We start from the raw sequence: 24,650 nt of genomic DNA, 5'->3' as shown, positions 1-24,650 counted from the left end.
GGCGCAGGGGCGCCGTACGAGAAATGTAGAGTCTGAGTGCTCTCACCAGATCTAACAAGTGCAAATCCTTTTCACATTGGTGAACTGGATGAGGATAAAAAGAGGGTAAGGAAATATCCTGATTGAGATGAAAGGGGGATACCACCTTAGGGAGAAATTCCGGAACCGGACGTAGAACCACCTTGTCCTGGTGAAAAACCAGAAAAGGGGCTTTGCACGACAACGCTGCTAGCTCAGACACTCTCCGAAGAGAAGTGACTGCTACTAGAAAAACCACTTTCTGCGAAAGTCGTGAGAGGGAGATATCTCTCATTGGCTCGAATGGTGGTTTCTGAAGAACCATCAGCACCCTGTTTAGATCCCAGGGTTCTAACGGCCGCTTGTAAGGTGGAACGATGTGACAAACTCCCTGCAGGAACGTGCGTACCTGTGGAAGTCTAGCTAGGCGCTTCTGGAAAAACACAGAGAGCGCTGAAACTTGTCCCTTAAGGGAACCGAGCGACAAACCCTTTTCCAGTCCAGATTGAAGGAAGGACAGAAAAGTAGGTAATGCAAATGGCCAGGGAGAAAAACCCTGAGCAGAGCACCACGACAGGAAAATTTTCCACGTCCTGTGATAAATCTTGGCGGACGTTGGTTTCCTAGCCTGTCTCATAGTGGCAATGACTTCTTGAGATAACCCTGAAGACGCTAGGATCCAGGACTCAATGGCCACACAGTCAGGTTGAGGGCCGCAGAATTCAGATGGAAAAACGGCCCTTGAGACAGCAAGTCTGGTCGGTCTGGTAGTGCCCACGGTTGGCCGACCGTGAGATGCCACAGATCCGGGTACCACGACCTCCTCGGCCAGTCTGGAGCGACGAGGATGGCGCGGCGGCAGTCGGCCCTGATCTTGCGTAACACTCTGGGCAACAGTGCCAGCGGAGGAAACACATAAGGGAGCTGAAACTGCGACCAATCCTGAACTAAGGCGTCTGCCGCCAGAGCTCTGGGATCTTGAGACCGTGCCATGAACGTTGGTACCTTGTTGTTGTGCCGGGACGCCATGAGGTCGACGTCCGGCACCCCCCAGCGGCAACAGATCTCCTGAAACACGTCCGGGTGAAGGGACCATTCCCCTGCGTCCATGCCCTGGCGACTGAGATAATCTGCTTCCCAGTTTTCCACGCCTGGGATGTGAACTGCGGATATGGTGGAGGCCGTGGCTTCCACCCACATCAAAATCCGCCGGACTTCCTGGAAGGCTTGTCGACTGCGTGTGCCGCCTTGGTGGTTGATGTATGCCACCGCTGTAGAATTGTCCGACTGAATTCGGATCTGCTTGCCTTCCAGCCACTGCTGGAACGCTTTCAGGGCAAGATACACTGCCCGAATTTCCAGAACATTGATCTGAAGCGAGGACTCTTGCCGGGTCCACGTACCCTGAGTCCTGTGGTGGAGAAAAAACCGCTCCCCACCCTGACAGACTTGCGTCCGTCGTGACTACTTCCCAGGATGGGGGTAGGAAGGATTTCCCCTTCGACAATGAAGTGGGAAGAAGCCACCACCGAAGGGAAGCTTTGGTCGCCTGAGAGAGGGAGACGGTCCTGTCGAGGGACGTCGGCTTCCTGTCCCATTTGCGTAGGATGTCCCATTGAAGAGGACGCAGGTGAAACTGCGCGAAAGGGACTGCTTCCATTGCTGCCACCATCTTCCCCAGGAAGTGCATGAGGCGCCTCAAGGGGTGTGACTGGCCTTGAAGGAGAGATTGTACCCCTGTCTGTAGTGACCGCTGCTTGATCAGCGGAAGCTTCACTATCGCTGAGAGGGTATGAAACTCCATGCCAAGGTATGTGAGCGATTGGGCCGGTGTCAGATTTGACTTTGGAAAATTGATGATCCACCCGAAACTCTGGAGAGTCTCCAGGGTAGCGTCGAGGCTGTGTTGGCATGCCTCTAGAGAGGGTGCCTTGATCAACAGATCGTCCAAGTACGGGATCACCGAGTGACCCTGAGAATGGAGGACCGCTACTACAGTAGCCATAACCTTGGTGAAAACCCGTGGGGCTGTTGCCAGGCCGAATGGCAGTGCCACGAACTGCAGGTGTTCGTTTCCTATGGCGAAGCGCAAGAAGCGCTGGTGCTCTGGGGCAATCGGAACGTGGAGATAAGCATCTTTGATATCGATCGATGCAAGGAAATCTCCTTGGGACATTGAGGCGATGACGGAGCGAAGGGATTCCATCCGGAACCGCCTGGTCTTTACGTGTTTGTTGAGAAGTTTCAGGTCTAGGACAGGACGGAAAGACCCGTCCTTCTTTGGGACCACAAACAAGTTGGAGTAAAAACCGTGGCCCTGTTGATGAAGAGGAACAGGGACCACCACTCCTTCTGCCTTCAGAGTGCCCAGCGCCTGCAGAAGAGCCTCGGCTCTCTCGGGAGGCGGAGAAGACCTGAAGAATCGAGTCGGGGGGACGAGAGATGAACTCTATCTTGTAACCGTGAGACAGAATGTCTCTCACCCAGCGGTCTTTTATTTGTGGCAGCCAGGCGTCGCAAAAGCGGGAGAGCCTGCCACCGACCGAGGATGCTACTAGAGGAGGTCGAAAGTCATGAGGAAGCCGCCTTGTTAGCGGTGCCTCCAATGTTCTTTTTAGGACGTGACTTAGACCGCCATGCATCAGAGTTCCTTTGTTCTTTCTGAGACCTTTTGGACGAGGAGAATTGGGACCTGCCCGCGCCCCGAAAGGACCGAAACCTCGACTGCCCTCTCCTCTGTTGGGGAATGTTCTGTTTGGGCTGGGGTAAGGATGTATCCTTTCCCTTGGATTGTTTGATGATTTCATCCAGACGCTCGCCAAACAGCCTGTCGCCAGAAATTGGCAAACTGGTTAAGCGCTTTTTGGAAGCAGAATCTGCCTTCCATTCCCGTAGCCACAAGGCCCTGCGGATTACCACCGAATTGGCGGTCGCCACCGCCGTACGGCTCACAGAGTCCAGGACAGCATTAATAGCGTAAGACGCAATTGCCGAGGTCTGGGTGGTAATGGATGCCACTTGTGGCGCGGCCGTGCATGTGGCTGCTTCAATTTGCGCTTGACCTGCTGAGATAGCTTGCAGCGCCCATACGGCTGCGAATGCTGGGGCAAAAGAAGCTCCGATAGCTTCATAAATGGATTTCAACCAGAGCTCCATCTGCCTGTCAGTGGCATCTTTGAGCGAGGCCCCATCTTCCACTGCAAGTATGGATCTAGCCGCCAGTCTGGAGATTGGAGGATCCACTTTGGGACATTGAGTCCAACCTTTAACCACGTCCGGGGGGAAAGGATAACGTGTATCCTTAAGGCGCTTAGAAAAACGCTTATCTGGACAAGCATGGTGATTCTGGATTGCCTCTCTGAAATCAGAGTGGTCTAGAAACATACTCTGTGTCCGCTTGGGAAACCTGAAACGAAATTTCTCCTGCTGAGAAGCTGACTCCTCCGCCGGAGGGGCTGAGGGAGAAATATCCAGCAACTGATGGATGGACGCAATAAGATCGTTTACTATGGCGTCCCCGTCTGGAGTATTAAGATTGAGAGCGCTCTCAGGATCAGAATCCTGATCAGCTGTCTCCGCATCATCAACCAAAGATTCCCCCCGCTGAGACCCTAAACAATATGATGTCGAGGGAAATTCTAAGCGAGCCCGCTTAGTCAATCTGGGGCTGGGGTCTAAGTCAGAACCCTCAGACTGGGATGTAGGAGATACCCCGGGAGGACATTGTTGGTCCAACTGAGGGGGGCCCGGGAACAACGATTCAACAGGGTCCCGTTGCTGAGATACCGGCCTGGACTGCAAGGCTTCTAGTATCTTAGCCATAGTCTCAGAGAGTTTAGCAAACTCAGTCCCCGTCACCTGGACAGTGCCAACAGGTGGCTCCCCCTGGGCCCCTCTTAGCATAGGCTCCGGCTGAAGAAGTGGCACAGGGGTCGAACACTGCACACAATGAGGGTCAGTGGAACCTGCCGGTAGTGGGGTCTTACAAGCGGCGCAGGCAGCATAATAAGCCTGTGTTTTGGCACCCCTGCCTTTTGTGGGCGCCATGCTATAGTTTTCCTTGAGTTACACAAAAGGGTATATAGCCAGAATGCACTGTGCTCATACAGTGTAAAGTATATATGATACACAAATAATGTACCAATACCCTACAGCACCATGGGGCTAGCACCAACAGGTGCTGCTTACCAGCCGCCTAAAGCGGTTGTGAGGCCACCAGAGACCGTGTCTGGGTCTCCCAGGACTTGTCCCTCTTCTGCAGCGTCGGTGGAGCTGACAGGAATGGCTGCGGCGTCCTGACGAGATGAGGGAGCTGTGGGCGTGGCCGAGAAAGAGCGCGAACTGGTGCTCACACCGTGCACAGTGAGGGGGGTGGAGTATGTAAATCATACTCCAGCCCTCAGAGCTGCTCGCTCCGTGCAGCGTCCCGCCCTTCCCCCTGCCTGTCAGGGCTGAGGGCGGGAGAAAAGTAAACTAGGCCGCAAGGAAGCCGGGGACTCTAGTAATAAACGCGGCCGCCGTAAAAGCGCGGCCGGCGTGAAAGTCCCCGGCGAACTACAAGTCCCAGCCGCGCCGCAGTGTCCCATGGCAGCGGCGGTTAGTGCGGTAGCCCTTACATATAAACACACTCAGCGACGCTGAGTGTGTAATGGCACATATAGACCCGGTCAGCGCCGCGGTCCCCGGTGCACTAGCACACCCAGCAAAGCTGAGGTGATGCCGTACGCGGTCCCCACAGGGATACAGAGTACCTCCACGATGCAGGGCCATGTCCCTGAACGATACTCTGCTCCTATCCATCAGGCTCCACAGGAGTTGTGGATGGAGCACGGTCTCAGTGCCTGGAGACCGGTAAGATCCCACTTCACCCAGAGCCCAGAGGAAGATGGGGAAGGAAAGCAGCATGTGGGCTCCAGCCTCCGTACCCGCAATGGATACCTCAACCTTAACAACACCGCCGACAAGAGTGGGGTGAGAAGGGAGCATGCTGGGGGCCCTATATGGGCCCACTTTTCTTCCATCCGACATGGTCAGCAGCTGCTGCTGACTAATCTGTGGAGCTGTGCTGTGCGTGTCTGACCTCCTTCGCACAAAGCAAAAAACTGAGCAGCCCGTGGGAGCACGGGGGGTGTATTGGCAGAAGGGGAGGGGCCTAACACTTTTAAGTGTAGTACTTTGTGCGGCCTCCGGAGGCATAGCCTATACACCCAATTGTCTGGGTCTCCCAATAGAGCGAAAAAGAAAAGTATTTCTAAAGATCCTTTATGATATGCTAATGAGTGCAGGGACTAGTCACAAGGGGGTTAGTTTCCTTGGCTAGTCACCCCCCCACAGGGGTGTGCTAACATGCTAATGAATGTGCAGCATCAGAGGCATGGTCACTCTCACCTTTGCTGTCACCACTGATTTTCGGCTCAGTGCGCACGATCAGAACGTCCCTGGACTTCCGGTCATATGCACTACACCAGTTTGAAGGTGTAGTGCATAGTGCTTCATAGTACGCATGACTAGAAGTCCTGGACTGAGCCGAAATCCAGCGTCGAGGGCGGTGGCAACAGAGAGCGGTAAGATCAACCATTCATTAGCATGTTAGTACGCCCACAGGGACGTGCTTACATGCTAAGGGGGCCAACTAGCCAAGGGAAGTAATGCCCCTGCGACTAGTCTATGGCCTCATTTGCATATGACAAAAGATCTTCAGAAATACTTTTTCTATAGATCTCTTTATCTATGCTAGTGTATACAGGGACGGTTAGGCAGGGATTAGTGATATGCACCCTGAACTGCTTGTGGCTCTGGGTGCATATTGCACCTGACAGGTTCCCTTAAATATAATTTAGGGACCCACTCAGAGGTTCGCTGTGACGTGGCAGTGGGCTTCAGTCAGTCCGATCAGAATGTTAAACCAAGAAACTCATGTTCAGGTATAGAAATTTTGATTAAATTATGATTTTTGGATATGAGGTTTATGTGTTTTTTACAACTACAGTGGAACCTTGGATTGAGAGTAACTTGGTTTGAGAGCGTTTTGCAACACAACCAAAGCTTATTAAAAACTTTTAACTTGGTTTAAGAGCAATGATTTGCAAGAAGAGCAAATATTCACTGTAAAAATAAAAAAATAAATCTATGTTTATATAGCGCTAACATATTCCGCAGCGCTTTACATACATCAGGAACACTGTCCCCATTGGGGCTCACAATCTAAATTCCCTATCTGTATGTCTTTGGAGTGTGGTAGGAAACCGGAGTACCCGGAGGAAACCCACGCAAACACGAGGAGAACATGCAAACTCCTTGCAGATGATGTCCTTGGTGGGATTCGAAAGCAGGACCCCAGCGCTGCAAGACTGCAGTGCTAACCACTGAGCCACCACAAGACTGCAGTGCTAACCACTGAGCCACCACAAGACTGCAGTGCTAACCACTGAGCCACCGTGCTGTCCACTGTACAAACTTCCGGTTCTGTCCTTTCACCACTTTCTGACCCGCTCTGGAGGTAACTTCTTCCTGTATATATGTATTGTATGCAGTATTTCATTGTACAGTATATACTATATAGCATGTCTATCAATTTGCATTTGAAGATACAGCATTGTATTGTCTGCTAACCAGTAGCAGCACATTGCTTGTACTGTAATCTGTCCGTGCAGTATTCCTGCCCCACATTTGGCTTAGTTCTGCCCTTATTTTGGGGAGAATAGATTTGGGGTCTGGTTTTTTTTGTGTATTGTACTAGACTAAAGATTGTATTTATACATCATTTTTCTCTATATACTGTATCTCTCGCACACCAACAATCTATTGTAAGCCAACGTGCAGTTTAATTTGCTTTACATGCTTTTTATTGTACAGTATTTTGCATTAGTGTAAATGTAATATCTTTATATGAATGCAGTGCATTATTTTGTATTACTGTAATAAGTTTGCATAAATGCAGTAAATATTTTTGGGTTGTGGAACGAATTGTCTGGGTTTGAATTATTTCGTATGGGAAAATTCGCTTTGATATAAGAGTAACTTCATTAGGCTGCTTTCACACATCCGGTTTTTGCAGTGCGGCTCATTCCTGCTCAAAAACCTATGCAACGGATGCGGCGAAAAAAACGTATCCGTTGCATAAGTTTTTCCATGCAGCCCGTCCATTTTTTGACGGATGCGGCTTGATACTGAGCATGCGCAGTGCAAAAAAACGCATCCGGCGGCCGGATGCAGTTTTTGCCGCAGGACGTCCATAGGCTTGCATTGTAAATCACATCGCATCGTGCCGGATCCGGCGTGATGCAGTTTTTTCGCCGCACCAAATAACGTGCCAGGCAACGTTCCATCCAGCCGCCGCATGGGCTAAATATGCTGCATCCGGCAAAAAACGGACGCAACGCAAGGCCATGCGGCACAATACGGCGCTAATGCAAGTCTATGCGGCAAAAAACTGCAACCGGCGGCAAAAAAACCCAAAAAAACGGTTGCGTTTTTTTCTGCAGAGCGGCCGTATTGTGCCGCTCAGCAAAAAACGGATGTGTGAAAGCAGCCTAAAGGGGGCTTTACACGCTGCGACATCGCTAATGCGGAGTCGTTGGGGTCACGGAATTTGTGACGCACATCCGGCCGCATTAGCGATGTTGCTGTGTGTGACACTGATGAGTGATTTTGCATCGTTGCAAAAACGTGCAAAATCGCTTATCGGTGACATGGGGGTCCATTCTCGATTATCGTTACTGCAGCAGTAACGATGTAGTTCGTCGCTCCTGCGGCAGCACACATCGCTATGTGTGACGCCGCAGGAACGAACCTCTCCTTACCTGCCTCCCGGCCGCTATGAGGAAGGAAGGAGGTGGGCGGGATGTTCCGGCCACTCATCTCCGCCCCTCCGCTTCTATTGGGTGGCCGCTCAGTGACGCTGCACGGACCGCCTCCTTAGAAAGGCGGTTCGCCGGTCACAGCGACGTCGCCGGGCAGGTAAGTATGTGTGACGGGTCTGGGCGATGTTGTGCGGCACGGGCAGCGATTTGCCCGTGTCGCACAACAGATGGGGGCGGGTACCCACGCTAGCGATATCGGGACCGATATCGCAGCGTGTAAAGTAGCCTTAAGAGCACACTCCCGGAACCAATTATGCTCGTAATCCAAGGTTCCACTGTATTGTCATTTTGCAAGTAAGCACTTATTTAAAAAAAAAAAAAAAAATGTAATAAGAGGTAAAAGTAATCATTTTAGCTCAAAGCTTTGATTACTTTATAAAAAATGAGTCAGAATTATTATTATTATTTTTTTTTTTTTAATAATAATGTTAATTAGGATGTAGCAGAAAGCCATCAGCCGGCGCGGGCTAAATCGCATCTTCATTCATCATCCAATCTCTCGTGTTGTTAAAATGCTAATCGCCATTCTAGGTAGAATTGGGGGAACTTCACTTGGGAAACAAAATAAGGAAAGGAGGAAAGAAAGAAAAGGGAAGGCACGTGCAATCGCAGGCAATTACCTTACACGTGGCCGGGTTTTGTCTGGGTACACGTAGTAATTATAGACTGTCATGTAGCCTACAGTCGCGAAGAGTGTAGTCCCGTCTTTATTGTACTTCTCAAATCTGCAGATAAAACAGAAAGCCAAGCGGGTCAATTACAGGCAGGCTCCCATGCAGGGTCCATTTTCCTTTTCCATTCTCTGCCAGAGTTTCCAGTGTCAGCAAGCTACGCCGTGAGGGCCCGATGGGTACACCTGCTTTATTCTGAATGCACAATTCACTTAATTGGTGAGCTGCAACTTGGATAAATCAGCCCTTTTTGCATCACTTCAGTGCACTTGCCTATTGTGCACACTGAATGGGTGGCAAGTAAAAGGGACACAGGCAAAAAAAAAAGAAAAAAAAAGCTCATTTTACTGTTTAAGCCTCAATTCAGCACTCCGACGGACAACAGAGTTTAATTCAGTGCTATTCTGGAGGCCTCCACAAACACAATGAAGGGAAACTGTGAGCCTTGTAAACAATGGATTGTCCTGCCTGGGAAAAAAATATCATTATACGCTGACTGTATAATTGGTGTCTACCAATTAAAACTCCGAGCTTTGTTAACGGAGGGAAGTCTAATGTTGATTTAGAGGGGCACTTACACCACAAAGTAGTCCCATCGCTCGTCATCCACATCGATGTAACTGGCCGTTTCAATGAACCACATCAAGAAGGTCTGGAGCCTTTCGTGGTACTCTCTGAAGCCTGGACAGGTCAAGTCAGCCTAGGGCGAAGGTCACACAGTCAGGACAGATATTACAGGAAAAAAACACAAACAAAAAAACATACTTTTGGCTAAAAATTAAAATAGTCATATTTGTCAGCCTAACCGTCTAACGGAAAAGTGCAACCTCGGAAATCAGGTCTTCCTACCAGAAGAAGCCGCTGGTGGTTACACATTTTCCGATGCAAAGGCTGTTATAATGGTTAGGTCTAGGCCACACGGCATGAAAATCGGAGTGAGTGGAATGTGATAAAACATCACATTCCACTCGGACCAATATTACCCTATGTCCCAGCACCCATGAGCGATTATTTTCTCAGCCCTAATCGGACCGAGAAAACAATTGCAGCATGCTGCGGGTGTAATGCGATCCTAGTTTCTCTCGCACCCATTCAAGTCTATGGGGCGAGATAAAAATCGCACTGCACTCGCGGTACACCAGTGTACTGCGAGTGCAGAGTGAGAATGGCAATAGCCGGCTACGGAGGAGAGAGGGAGATAAATCTCTCCCTCCCCTCCTCAGCGCCCGTCCTCCCCAGAGCCGCACCACCCCCGGCAGCTGAGGTCCGCTCGCTTGATCGGACCTCAGTTGCAATGGCACACGGATGGCACTTGGCTCCCGCTGTGCTGCCAGCATGAGCTGAGCGTCATACGAGGGGATCGCACTAATCCCAGTGTGCTCCCGGCCTTATAATTATAGAATGGATTCTCGATACATTGGGTTCTCAGCCAAACCAGTACTCAGTAGCCCCGAGCCCTTTAAACCACCTCATTCCCGCCAGCATTTGCGGCTCATGTATTAAATCCCCCGGTTCTGGGTGCATATTGCTAATCCCTGCCTAACTGTCCCAGCATCTAGTAGCCGTAAAGAGATCTTTAGAAAACGTATTGCTAAAGATTTTTTATGAGATGCTAATGAGGTCAGGGACTAGTCGCAAAAGCGTTACTTTCTCTGACTAGTCTGCTCTCTATGGCTGCTTTCACACCTCTGGTTTTAGCAGAGCTGGCCAATCCGGCTCCAAAACCGATGCAACGGATGCGGCGACAAAACCGCATCCTTTGCATACGTTTTTTTACATGTGGCCTGTCCGTTTTTTGCCGCTTGCGACAGGCTACTGAGCATGCGCAGTGGAAAAAAACGCATGTGGCGGCAGGATGCGTTTTTTGCCGCAGGCCATAGGCATGCATTGCAAATCGTGCCGCATCGGCCGGATGCGGCGCGATGCGATTTTTTGCCGGACAGAAAAAAATGCCAGGCAACGTTCCATTCGGCCGCCGCATCGGCTAAATCTGCCACATGCGCCAAAAACCGGATGGAACGCAAGCCCATGCGGCACAATGCAGCACTAATGTAAGTCTATGCAAAAAAAAACGCAACCGGCGGCAAAAAAAAACGGTTGCGTTTTTTTCTGCAAAGCGCCGGATTGTGCCGCACAGGAAAAACCGGATGTGTGAAAGCAGCCTAAGTATGTTAGCACGCCAACAGGGGTGTACTAACATGCTATTCAATGCCCATTGACATCGGCGGTGATGCGCATACCTGTGTCCGTTGCCACTACCTCAGACGCTGGGTTTAGGCTTAGTCCCTGGCACTTCCGGTCATGCGCACTAGATTTCTCTGAAGCCTGGACTCGTCCACCCGGCTTCATTGTGCGCATGACAGGAAGTGTCGGGGGAAGCGCACTAAGCCTAAAAACCGGAATCTAATGCTGTGACTTCATAGGTACGCTCGTCACCGCTGATGACTCTGGGCAATGGGCTTTGAATAGCATGTTAGCACGCCTCTGTGGTTGTGCTATCATGCTAAGAGGGTAGATTAGTCGGGGGAAGTAATGCCTTTGCGACTAGTCCCTGCGCTCATTAGCATATCACAAAGGATCTTTAGAAATACTTTTTCTAACGATCCCTTTATCTATGCTAGTGTATACAGGGACAGTTAGGCAGGGATTAGCAATATGCACCCAGGACTGCTCATGGATCTGGGTGCATATTGCACCTGACAGGTTCTCTCTAGCTTGTTCTTACCTTATGTATCTCGTAAGTGAATTCTTCGCAAGCTTCTTCATTGTAAACCGTATAGGTGTGTATTATAGGGCCAAATGGTTTAAAATTAACTTCTTTTTCCAATAATGATACAAAGTCATCTGTGCCTTGACAAAACCCAGGGGGGATAATTTCACGAATTTTGCTTTCAACATCATCAGCCTGTTATAATGAGAAATAGCAAAGTATTACAGCTCTAAAACAATAAGAACGTGTATAAACCAGATTGCATGTAGCACATACAGTCGGGCCTCTGGTTACCTGCTGCAATTACTACTGAGGAAGGGTCTAAATATGTGCAGCACCCAGATGACGATACTTCCTGTGCATTGAAAAGTGAAAAAATTCTGCAAACAGACGTGCACGGAAAGTCTTCAGCAGTGATCCAAAACATTATAGGAAATATTGCAATTAATTATCCTAAAACTGACAGCACCAGACCAGAAGAAGATGCAGATTACACAGAGCTTCTAGTTGTCTGCACACACACAATTTTTTGAGGGACCTGCTCCAAAGAATCTCAAAAAAACTGTATACACAACCCCGAGCAAAATACACTACTCACAAAAAGTTAGATATATTTAGATTTCGGGTGATATATGGTAACCGTAAAAGGGACACACTACAGTGATTTTTTACCATGACAGTCAGGCATTTCAGTAGAAGCATATAGTGGTGATTTACTCATCTGAAACAATTTATGAAAAAAGCCAACACCAGTGGTGGGTATACACCCCAAAAACGTCAACTTGATTTGGCCTTGAACATTGAATACAGCTGACAACAACATCTCCTACAAGTGAAGTTATTGTCTGCGGAGGCATGGTATCCCACTCTTAAAGGGCAGCCCTCAGGTCATTGAGGTTCTGAGGTACAGAGTTACGAGCCTCTACATGGTTTTCTATGGGATTCTGGTCTGGAGAAAGTGCAGCTGCTCCATTTGAGGTCCCCAAGTCTCCAGCAGCCGTTCCCTAATGATGTGACCTCGATGAGCTGCAGCATTGTCATCCATGAAGACGAAATTAGGCCGGTGTTGTTCATGCAAAGGCACAATGTTAATCAATGTGTGTGGCAGGACTCTCACTTTCTCTCCTAAGAGTCCTGTCTGCTTTTAGAAGTCCAATTCTGCAATCATGCTACAAATCACATCAACCTATAGATTATGGAGCTTAGTTTCTCATCATCTATCATCTTACACTGCCATATACGACAGCACTGTTCACCCATGTTACCTTTAACCCCATAACGACCCATGACGTACTGGGTACGTCATGGATCGTGTGCCGATAAGCCCCACCCCCCCTGCCACCGGCAGGCGGACGCGATCCGCGCACATATCAGCGGTTATCAACAGCTGACATGTGTGCCTGCTAGCCGCGGGTGGAATCGCTTCCACCTGCGGCCATTAACCCCTTACATTTCGCTGCCAAAATCTGGCAGCAATATGTATATGGGCGCCGCCATGACAGTCACTTACCCCGCCCCCACCGGAAGTCACGTGACATGATCACGTGACTTTCGGTGGTTGCCATGGTTGCACAGGGTCATGTGATGACGCCTGTAGCTAACATGACTCACTTCCTCTCAATGCAGGAATACAGCCGGCATTGAAAGTGAAGCAGCAAATCTGCAGTTCTCAGCTCTGTAGCTGAGTTCTGCAGATAGTGCAGAGCGATCGGATTGCTGATTGCTACAGCCCCCTAGGGGGACTAGTAAAATTAAAAAAAAAAAGTAAAAAAAAAAGTTTTAAAAAATAAAAAAAAAACCTAAAAGTTCAAATCACCCCCCTTTCACCCCATTGAAAATTAAAGGGTTAAAAAAATAAAACATACACACATATTTGGTATCGCCGCGTTCAGAAATGCCCAATCTACCAAAATATAAAATCAATGAATCTGATCAGTAAACGGCAAAAAAAATTCCAAACGCCAAAATTACGTTTTTTGGTCGCCGCACATTTTGCGCAAAATGCAATAACAGCCGATCAAAATGTAGCATCTGCGCAAAAATGGTACCGTTAAAAACATCAGGTCGAGACGCAAAAAATAAGCCATCACTGACCCTCAGATCCCGAAAAATGAGAACGCTACGGGTTTTGGAAAATGGCGCAAAACATGCGCCACTTTTTTTGGACAAGCTTGTGAATTTTTTTTAACCGCTTAGATACAAGTAAACCTATACATGTTTGGTGTCTACAAACTCGCACTGACCTGAGGCATCACATAGATACATCAGTTTTACCATATAGTGAACACAGCGAATAAAATATCCCAAAAACTATTGTACGATCACACCTTTTTTGCAATTTTTTCGCACTTGGAATTTTTTTGCCGTTTTCCGGTACACTATATGGTAAAACTTATGGTTTCATTTAAAAGTACAACTCGTCCTGCAAAAAACAAGCCCTCATTTGGCAAGATTGATGGAAAAATAAAAAAGTTACGCCTCTCGGAAGAAGGGGAGCAAAAAACAAAAACGCAAAAACGGAAAGTGCCCGGGGGCTGAAGGGGTTAAAGGGAACCTGTCACCAGTTTTTCAGCCTATAAGCTGTGGCCACCACCAGTGGGCTGTTATATACAGCATTCTAACATGCTGTATATAAGAGCCCAGGCTGCTGTGTAGAACGTAAAAACACTTTATAATACTCACCTAATGGTCGCGCTGCGGTAGAGTTGGGTCATATGGGCGTCTCCATTCTCCAGTGCAGGCGCCTCCTCTTTTGGCCATCTTCGTCCTCCTCCTGAAGCCGGGGTGTATGACACGTCCTAAGTAATAAACACTCGCCGATCCCACGCAGGTGCACTACAATACTTTGGTCTGCCCTCAGTACGGCAGATCAAACTGCCCCTGCACAGGACCTCAATGCCGGCGAGTGTGGATGACGTAGGACGTGTCATGCACCCCAGCTTCAGAAGAAGGACGTCAAAGATGGCCGAAAGAGGCGGCACCAGCACCAGACAACGGAGATGCCCATCTGACTCAAATCCACTGCAGCGTGACCGTTAGGTGAGTATTATAAAGAGTTTTTTACATTCTACACAGCGGCCTGAGCTCTTATATACAGGGTGGTCCAAAAGTAGGTGGACGGTATGTGTAACAGAGTTATCAAACATGGTGTAAAGCGAAACTGACTCAGCTTCCTTAGCAACCAATCAGATTCTACCTTTCATTTTCCAAAGAGTCTGTGAATAATGACAAGTGGAATCTGATTGGTTGCTAAGGGCAACTGAGTCAATTTCACTTTACACCATGTTTGATAACCCTGTTACACATACTGTCCACCTACTTTTGGACCACCCTGTATATACAACATGTTAGACTGCTGTATATAAGAGCTCACTGGTGGTGGCCGTAAGCTTATAGGCTGAAACCTGGTGACAGGTTCCCTTTAAGTTTAGAGAAACCATGAGCTGAAACCATAAACACGTTTATATGGGCGTTGCGGCTTCCATTTGAAACGGAAACTATTTCACTACAACTGATGCATTGGACCAATTCCACTGAATTATTATGGAGCCCATCAAGGTCCCTTCAAGTTTTCTGCACCTTTAACAAGGAAAATAGTGCTGCATGCTCTGCTATTTTTGGCATCAATGACAACTGAAATCCAGACGTAGTCTCTACATTTTTTTTTAATAATAATATATATTACTAGCTGTAGTACCCAGTGTTACCCAGGATAGTAACTGTCTCTCTGTCTCTCTCCCAGTCTGTCTATCTCTTTCTATCTTTCAGTCTGTCTCTGTGTGTGTCTGTGTGTGTGGCTCTGTCTGTGTGTCAGTCTCTATTCATGCAATAGCAAGAGCAAATTAAATTTATGATTAAAAGTTATATTTTAACAATTTACCCTGCTATCTACACACAGTCTCTATTCATGTCTGTCTGTTTGTGTCTCTCTCTGTCTGTTTTCCCCCTGTGTCTCTCCCCCCCCCCCGTCTCTCCTCCACCACCTCTGTCTCTCTCCCTCCCTATCGGCCTGCCTCTGTCTCTGACTGTCTCCCTCACTCTCTGTCTCTTTCCCTGTCAGTCAGTCTCTGTCTGTGCTTATGTCTGTCTCTCTCTATCATTCTCCCCACCGACATCCTATTACCTCACACATAAGCTTCTTATACTAAAAATGTATTTTGTTCCTATAGCAACCAATCACAGTTGCTATTAATAGGCTGTAGCTCCTATCTCCATTGACTTTAATGGAGACAGGTGTTTTGGAGAGTAAAGGCACCGTCACACACAGAGATAAATCTTTGGCAGATCTGTGGTTGCCGTGAAATCATGGACATATGTTTCCATTTGTACACAGCCACAAACCTGGCACTGATTGTCCACAATTTCACTGCAACCACAGATCTGCCACAGATTTATCTCTGTGTGTGACAGGGCCTTAACTGTAAAGCGCGAGGTTCCATTTTCCTGTCAAACATAGTCTATGACGTTCCCTGGGTCACCTAGGGTGTCTGTGCAAAATTTTGTGATTGTAAATGCGACGGTGCGGATTCCTTTAGCGGACAGACACACACACACACACACACACACACACACACACACAGCTTTATATATTAGATATATACACATATATTATATTCACACACACACACACAGCATTATATATTAGATATATACACATATATTATATTATATTCACACACACATACAGCTTTATATATTAGATATATACACATATATTATATTATATACACACACACACAGCTTTATATATTGGATATATACACATATATTATATTCACACACACAGCTTTATATATTAGATATATACACATATATTATATTCTCAAAAAAATAAAAATAAACTTCTGGCTATAAGATACACTTATGCAATAGTAAGCCATTTTGTGCCAACTGACTGACAAATACATATGGCCATTTCATAAAAAAAAAAAAAGTCCTAGTTTCGCCCTCCTGCAGGTGCAATACTACTTTGGTGAGAAACATGGAAAATATAATGATAGAACAAGGAGCAAAAAAACTTTAAGAAATAAAGTGTCCCTAAAAACTTGTTAAAATAGAATTTTACATAAATAATGAAAGAAAAAAAAATTCACTATGCATTTAGAAAAACTGGAGAGCAAGTCAAGATCTCCCATTTAGGATTACAAGGAATTACAAGTTCTGAAAACAGTTGTTTTTATGCAGATTTCCAACAATAAAAGGAGGAAATCCTCTCAGACGAGTCGTAATCAGAGATTAGGCGTAAGCTTGTTAAACAAGCGCCGTCTCCCCGTGGACTGTCAGCTGAGCAGACTCCGTGTATTCCTTTTCAAATCCCCTAGGGCCACTCGAATGAATACATTTACTACTTATCTTAAACCATGAATATTTGATGAACTTTCACAATAACATATTACTGCATCTCACCAGGCAATAAAACATAATGAATTGGTCTCAACTTGACAAAAAAAAAAAAAGTGCCCCCTTCAACGCAGTCCCTAAAAGCCTAGCGCTGTATGGAACACAAAAAAAAAACGAGCTTGCACCCCTATTCAGGGCCTTTGTGTTCTCACTGTGTACGGAGGGCAGCTAGACAATGGGGCCAGGTTTTCACTCAATGGAGTCTACATCGCGTTTGGCTGAAAATGTTTGTATTGTATCTATTTCCACAAGGGCTGACACAAGAACACTCTGTGTTCACTCGCTAAGAAACCCTTTCACACCGTTTACATGCATGATGAGTATTAGTTCAAAACCCACACTCTTGCTGCTCGCCATTCACTCGAGGAAATTAAGACGCTTAGGACAAAATACGCTACAAAAGGCTAATACAACATGCTACTAATTCCTGTCCTTTCAACCATTATCCCCCTAGTTGAGGCAATGCACCTGCAGATGAATGGCACTTATATCGGCATTCACTTACCCCCAAGTTAATGGCGGAGAAAGGAGAGACACGCTTTGCCTTTCCTAACTCTGGACGATTTATTACACGGCTAACCGATGACCCCAGACTTCTTATTAGGTTTCCAACACCATTAATTTGTTTTATTTGCCCAATTTCCAAGGTGCATTGATGTAATGATATCACACAAACTAGTGGCCATTGTAGAGCTCTATCAATTATTGGGCACTTTTCTTACACTTTCAGTTATTTCATGTTGGGGAAACTCACCCAAAAATACCCCATTCATCAAGATTGATGTGATGAATGTCAGTCTTGATGGTGATGAGCGGGCACTACCATGCTCAGGTGCTCTGTACTAGTAACTAGTGATGAGCGGGCACTACCGTGCTCAGGTGCTCTGTACTAGTAACTAGTGATGAGCGAGCACTACCATGCTCAGGTGCTCTGTACTAGTAACTAGTGATGAGCGGGCACTACCATGCTCAGGTGCTCTGTACTAGTAACTAGTGATGAGCGGGCACTACCATGCTCAGGTGCTCTGTACTAGTAACTAGTGATGAGCGGGCACTACCGTGCTCAGGTGCTCTGTACTAGTAACTAGTGATGAGCGGGCACTACCATGCTCAGGTGCTCTGTACTAGTAACTAGTGATGAGCGGGCACTACCATGCTCAGGTGCTCTGTACTAGTAACTAGTGATGAGCGGGCACTACCGTGCTCAGGTGCTCTGTACTAGTAACTAGTGATGAGCGGGCACTACCATGCTCAGGTGCTCAGTACTCGTAACTAGTGATGAGCGGGCACTACCATGCTCGGCTGCTCAGTACTCGTAACTAGTGATGAGCGGGCGCTACCATGCTCGGCTGCTCAGTACTCGTAACCAGTGATGAGCGAGCACTACCATGCTCAGGTGCTCCATACTCGTAACTAGTGATGAGAAAGCACTACCATGCTCAGGTGCATGTAACTAGTGATGATCGGGCACTACCATGCTCAGGCGCTCTGTACTCGTAACTAGTGATGAGCGAGCACTACCATGCTCGGGTGCTCAGTACTCGTAACTAGTGATGATCGGGCACTGCCATGCTCAGGTGCTCTATACTCGTAACTAGTGATGAGAAAGCACTACCATGCTCAGGTGCATGTAACTAGTGATGATCGGGCACTACCATGCTCAGGCGCTCTGTACTCGTAACTAGTGATGAGTGAGCACTACCATGCTCGGGTGCTCAGTACTCGTAACTAGTGATGAGCGGGCACTACCATGCTCAGGTGCTCCATACTCGTAACTAGTGATGAGAAAGCACTACCATGCTCAGGTGCATGTAACTAGTGATGATCGGGCACTACCATGCTCAGGCGCTCTGTACTCGTAACTAGTGATGAGTGAGCACTACCATGCTCGGGTGCTCAGTACTCGTAACTAGTGATGAGCGGGCACTACCATGCTCGGGTGCTCTGTACTCGTAACTAGTGATGAGTGAGCACTACCATGCTCGGGTGCTCAGTACTCGTAACTAGTGATGAGCGGGCACTACCATGCTCAGGTGCTCGGTGCTTGTAATCAGCAGTCGGACGCACTTGACTCATATACTCATTTTTTTTTTAAAAAATTGATGAATTCTGGCTGTCATTTCATCTACTTCAAACCATTACAGGTCTAAAAGTGACGATTACCATATTTTTTGTTTTATAAGACGCACCCCAAACTTACAGGTAACAGGTTTAAAAAAATGAAGTCCTGCACTCCTGACGTCAGCGTTTGTCACTGACCGCCGCATTCTTACATCACCTCTCGCGGGTGGCCCGAGACTGTGACTAGCGGTGACATCACGGGCCGCTCACGAGAGGTTATCTGAGAACACAGTAGGCATAGAAGTCAATCACCAGCACTGACGTCAGGAGTGCAGCAGCTTCCATCACCGCAGGTAATGTACCTCGCTAACCTCCTGAAATCAGCGCTGGTCATACCCTGCAGTGACCTGGGCTGATCTCATGATGTTAGCTCAGGTCACTGCATTGCTCTCCCAGTGAATGGGGAACATTTTGTTCTTCAATGACTGGGACAGAGAGTATGGATCGTCGTGGGACCCCTTTATTGGATTACGCCGGACCCAGATTTGTTTTTTCTTTCAAATAAATTGGTGAAAGAGGGAATCTTTTGGGGAGGTTTGTTTTTTTTTCAAATAAAAATTTGTAGGGATTTTTTTTGTTTGTTATTACTAACTGGGTTAGTGATGTTAGGTATCTGATAGGCGCCGTGACATTATTAACCCCAGGGCTTAATGCCAGGTGACATTACACATCTGTTATCAACCACCGTTTGGCACCGCACCAGGGCATCGGGATGAGTTGGGGCAAAGCACCAGGATTGGCGCATCTAATGGATGCGCCACTTCTGGGGCGGCTGCAGACTGCTATTTTTAGGCTGGGGAGAGTCCAAGAACCGCGGACCTCCCTAGTCTGAGAATACCAGACCACAGCTGTCCGCTTTACCTTGGCTGGTGATCCAATTTGGAGGGGCCCCCACATTTTTTGTTTTAAATTATTTAATTTAAAATAACAGTGTGGGGTGCCCTCTGTTTTGGATTACCAGCCAAGGTAAAGCGGCCAGCTGTGGTCTGCAGGCTGAAGCTGTCTGCTTTACCCAAGCTGGCTACAAAAAATAGGGGGGACCCCACATCGTTTTTATTTATTTATTTATTGGCTAAATACCAGGCTAAGCACCCTTTAGTGGCGCATGAAAGGCACTAAAGGGTGCAAGATTACAAAATGCTGGAGAGTGGGAAATTATATATGTCTTCCTCATCTATTATCTATCTATCCCTCTATTCATTCATTCCTCTCTCTATTTATACCTCTATCTATCTCTCTGCCTCTATCTATCCATCCATCTATCCCTCTATCTATCTCCATCCATCTATTTATCTATCTAGCTGCTTCAGTTTTTTGCAGTCTGCAAAAAAAAAAAAAAAAAATGGAAGGCACACGGATGACACACGGCCCGTATACGGAAAGGATGTCACATGGATGCATCCGTGAAAAAACGGGACCGTTTTTTCCGGACCGCAAAAACAGGACGGTCGTGTGAATATAGCCTCAGAAGACGTTCATCATTGCTCCCCTGAAAGATGGTGCATTTACACAGCATGATTATAGTGCATGAGAGTTCCTATTAATGCACAAAAAAAGAAGATCACACTTTTTGGTAGCATATAATCCTGTGCAAACAGTACCTGTGCTGCCACGAACAATGGCAACCTATGCATTCTGAATGCTCCATTACTGATCATTCCATGCACATATTAAAGGGGAATCTATCGCCCATTTGCATATTTTAGTTAGTAATATGGGCATACAGGAGGCATAAAGGTGAAATTTGCCATACCTGTATGCCTCCTGGATGATGGGTCATTAAGCAGAAATCCTCCATCTTCCAGGCTATGGGGTGTGTACTGCCTGGAAGAAAAGCCGGCCTCCAGTCTTCATTATACAGGATTCCTCCTCCCTGGTGTCCCTGTGACGTCAGGTGCGCAGCCATAAATACCACATCTGTGCATTCTGCCTGCCGTCCCTCCTTTGCACTGTGAAGCAGCAGTGACTCCCCAGCACCTGCACACAGCAAAGTTGAAGCCTGTGCCCACAGAACAGGGGTGACTGTGGAGGAAGGGATGGCAAGTAGAATACACAGGCACGAGATTTCTGGCCACGCACCTGACGTCAGAGGGACACCAGGGAAGAGAAGGGGAAGAGGAATCCCGTATAATGAAGACCGGAGGCAGACTTATCTTCCGGGCAGCGCACGCCCCATAGCCTGGAAGACAGAAGATATAAAAGAGGATTTTTGACAAATAACTCCTCATCTAGGAGGCATACAGTTATGGCTAATTTCACCTCCATGCCCATATTAAAACAAAAAAAAAAAAACGCAAAGGGGTGACAGATTCCCTTTAAAATCACCAAAGAAAGAAATTAGTTGGAGCATAAGTTGGTATACATGCAATGGGTAGAAGCATGTTCACACTGTAGCCGTCTAACAAACAAAACTGACATAAGGAAATAGTAATAGTGCATATAACATACGGCACCCAGTAAACTAAGACAGAGTAAAAGCCATCCCCCCGTCACAATGTATGTGTACCCCAATCGGGATGATCCTATCCTCTAGTATTAAAAACGCACCCTGTGTCAACTAACCTCAACGTAGCTGGCGGCAGAGCAGCATCAAGGCTCGACTGTTCAGACATCTGCACATGGGTAGCTATATAAAAACCGAAAAAAAAAAATGCCTAGCTCAAAATGGGGGGGGGGGGTGGGGGTTGGTTTTTAGGCAGCGGTCCTGCTCTGCCTCCATTTACATTGAGTTTGGCTGATACAAGGTGGGTTTTAATACTACAGGACAGGACTATCCCGAATGGCATACACCTTGTTTTGGTGGGATAGGCGTTATGCTTTTTTTTGATCAAAAACAGTGGTTTACTGGGTGCCATGTCATATGTGCTGTTACTATTTACTTACTGCAGGGTATATGCTCATTTTTTTTTTCCGCTTATGTTTTCAATATTAACCCCTTCACGACCTTTGACGGATCTAGCCGTCATGGTGCCCTGGTACTTAAAGACCCATGACGGATAGATCCGTCATAGCGAAATCGCGGCCCCGGAGCCACGGTAACCGCAATCGGTTTTTAAAAACTGTAGATTCGGGAAGGAGAGGACTTCTACCTGACCTCAGGAGGGGTGGTGTCTCCTTCCCGGACCTACGGAGGCTGTGATTGGCTGACGAACGCCGCTCAGCCAATCACAGCCAGTGTAATGTTTCAGCCATTGAAAATGGCTGAAGCATTGAAATCCAGCTATGGTCAGTGCAGCTGCAGCACTGGCCATTGGCTGGAGCTCGGTGAGCTTTACTGCACCCGCCCCCAGCTCTGATTGGAGAGATTGGCCTTGTGACCGATCTCTCCAAGCACCGTGCATCTGGGACCGGGTGAGCTCGCTGTAGGAGATCGCTCTCCTTAGCGTCTCCCTCCGTGGAATCTGAGGAGAGCGATCCCTGCGGGTGCCCATCTGTGAGTCACAGCCCCCGATCCACCGCTGCCCTCCTCCATTTGCTTCGCCCCTGCTCTCCCGCTGCGCCCCTGCATGTGACGCAGCTACTCTCTCGCTGCGCCCCTGCATCTGACGCTGCTGCTCAGCAGAAAGAGCAGCGGCGTCAGATGCAGGGGGGCATCTGACGTCGCTGCTCTCCTCCCACTGTGCCCCCCCCTGCATTTGACGCCGCTGCTCTCCTCCCACTGTGCCCCACCCTGCATCTGACGCCGTTGCTCTCCTCCCACTGTGCCCCCCCTGCATCTGACGTCGCTGCTCTCCTCCCACTGTGCCCCCCCTGCATCTGACGCCGCTGCTCTCCTCCCACTATGCCCCCCCCTGCATCTGACGCCGCTGCTCTCCTCCCACTGCGCCCCCCCCTGCATCTGAGGCCGCTGCTCTCCTCCCACTGCGCCCCCCCCTGCATCTGACGCCGCTGCTCTCCTCCCACTGCGCCCCCCCCTGCATCTGACGCCGCTGCTCTCCTCCCACTGCGCCCCCCCTGCATCTGACGCCACTGCTCTCCTCCCACTGCGCCCCCCCCCTGCATCTGACGCCGCTGATTTCATTCTGCTGCCTCCTTGTATCCGCCGCTCCACTCTCCCCATCAGCCACCGCACTCTCCCCATCAGCCACCGCACTCTCCCCATCAGCCACCGCACTCTCCCCATCAGCCACCGCACTCTCCCCATCAGCCACCGCACTCTCCCCATCAGCCACCGCACTCTCCCCATCAGCCACCGCACTCTCCCCATCAGCCACCGCACTCTCCCCATCAGCCACCGCACTCTCCCCATCAGCCACCGCACTCTCCCCATCAGCCACCGCACTCTCCCCATCAGCCACCGCACTCTCCCCATCAGCCACCGCACTCTCCCCATCAGCCACCGCACTCTCCCCATCAGCCACCGCACTCTCCCCATCAGCCACCGCACTCTCCCCATCAGCCGCTGCGCCCCTGCCACCTCACTCCCCCATGAGCCTCTGCCCCCTCCCTGATCTGCTGCCTGCTCCCTCCCATCCCCTTAATCCTCTCCCCCCTCTCCCCCTCCCGGATTTGCTGCAATCCTGCTGCCTAGATCCATTCTGTAAGGTAGCTATCCCCAATTTCAGCTCCCACTCCCCTTCCACCCTCCCCCCATCCTCCGCCGCTTTTGCATCCGTTGCGCCCTCACCCATCCTCCGCCGCTCCTCCATCCGCCGCACCCTCTCCCATCCTCCGCCGCGCCCTCTCACATCCTCCACCGCGCCCTCTCACATCCTCCATCCATCTTTTTTCCATCCCACCTAGTCCCCCCCTTTTTGCAGCACATCCGTGCGTTCGTCCTGATTTTTTTTCCTGTAAACTAAGAAAGAAATACAAATAAACTTAGTTTAGGGTCAGTAAAATTATACTGCAGTAATCGTCAACTACAGTATTTTTCACTGAATATTGTAAGGGTCAGCCCAGTGCCACACATGAGAGCGATGCACAAGTCTCACACCGCATCATCCGGCATGGTCGCTCTCTTCCAGACATGAGTGTGCGGCTGTGCCGCGTGATGCGATGCGAGATTTGTGCATCGCTCTCACGTGTGGCACTTGCCTTAGTGTCAGTTGCAGGCGCTCATTATATATATATATATTTATTTTTTTATTTTTTTTTTACTGACGTCTGTATTTTTTATTTCGCCAAACTAAGATTTTTTTGTATGGGGGGGGGTCTAGTTTCCAACATGGGGTCACATGTGGGGGGAGCTCCACTGTTTGGGAACATCAGGGGGATCTCCAAACGCAACATGGTGCGGCTAACAATTATAGCTAATTTTCCATTTAAAAAGTCAAATGACGCTCCTTCCCTCTGGAGCTCTGCCGTGCGCCCAAACAGTGGTTTTCTGTCACATATGAGGTATCAGCGTACTCAGAACAAATTGCCCAATCAATTTTGCGGTACATTTTATCCTGTTACCCCTGTAAAAATTAAAAAAATTGAGCTTAAAATAACATTTTTGTGGAAAAAAAGTACTTTTTTGTTTTTATGCCTCAATGTATGAAGCACGTGAGGGTTCAAAGTGCTCATTACCCATCTAGATTTATGCCATGGGGGGTCTAGTTCCCAAAATGAGGTCACTTGTGGGGGAGCTCCATTGTTTATGCACCTCAGGGGGTCTCCAAACGCAACATGGCGTATGCTAATAATTCCAACCAATTTTGCTGTGAAATGGCGCTCCTTCTCTTCTGAGCCCCGCCATGTGCCCAAACAATTACTTTCCACCACATATGAGGTATCTGTGTACTCAGGAGAAATTGCACAATACATTTTATGGTGCATTTTTTCCTGTTACGCTTGTGGAAAAAAAAGCTACTTGTTTGAAATAAAAATTTCATGGGAAAACAAATATATATATTTTTTCACGGCTGAACATCTAAATTCTAC

The 24,650-nt window shown here is 48.2% G+C and overlaps 1 protein-coding gene across 1 annotated transcript in view; it reads right to left on the bottom strand.

Annotated features, from left to right (window-relative positions):
* The window catches only part of HAT1 (histone acetyltransferase 1), a 91,695-nt gene that overhangs the window by 36,550 nt on the left and 30,495 nt on the right, over positions 1-24,650 (bottom strand). Inside the window, exons 5-7 of the mRNA XM_075318865.1 lie at positions 11,277-11,456; positions 9,130-9,251; positions 8,501-8,605 (exon numbers count right to left, since the gene is read on the bottom strand). Coding sequence (XP_075174980.1) covers positions 8,501-8,605; positions 9,130-9,251; positions 11,277-11,456 — 407 coding nt within the window. The remainder of the gene's footprint in view (positions 1-8,500; positions 8,606-9,129; positions 9,252-11,276; positions 11,457-24,650) is intronic.

This window comes from Anomaloglossus baeobatrachus, chromosome 7 (genome assembly GCF_048569485.1).
Source record: "Anomaloglossus baeobatrachus isolate aAnoBae1 chromosome 7, aAnoBae1.hap1, whole genome shotgun sequence".
Taxonomy (NCBI): domain Eukaryota; kingdom Metazoa; phylum Chordata; class Amphibia; order Anura; family Aromobatidae; genus Anomaloglossus; species Anomaloglossus baeobatrachus.
Note: the sequence above shows the minus strand (reverse complement) of the source record. Positions and strands in the feature narration are given on the sequence as shown.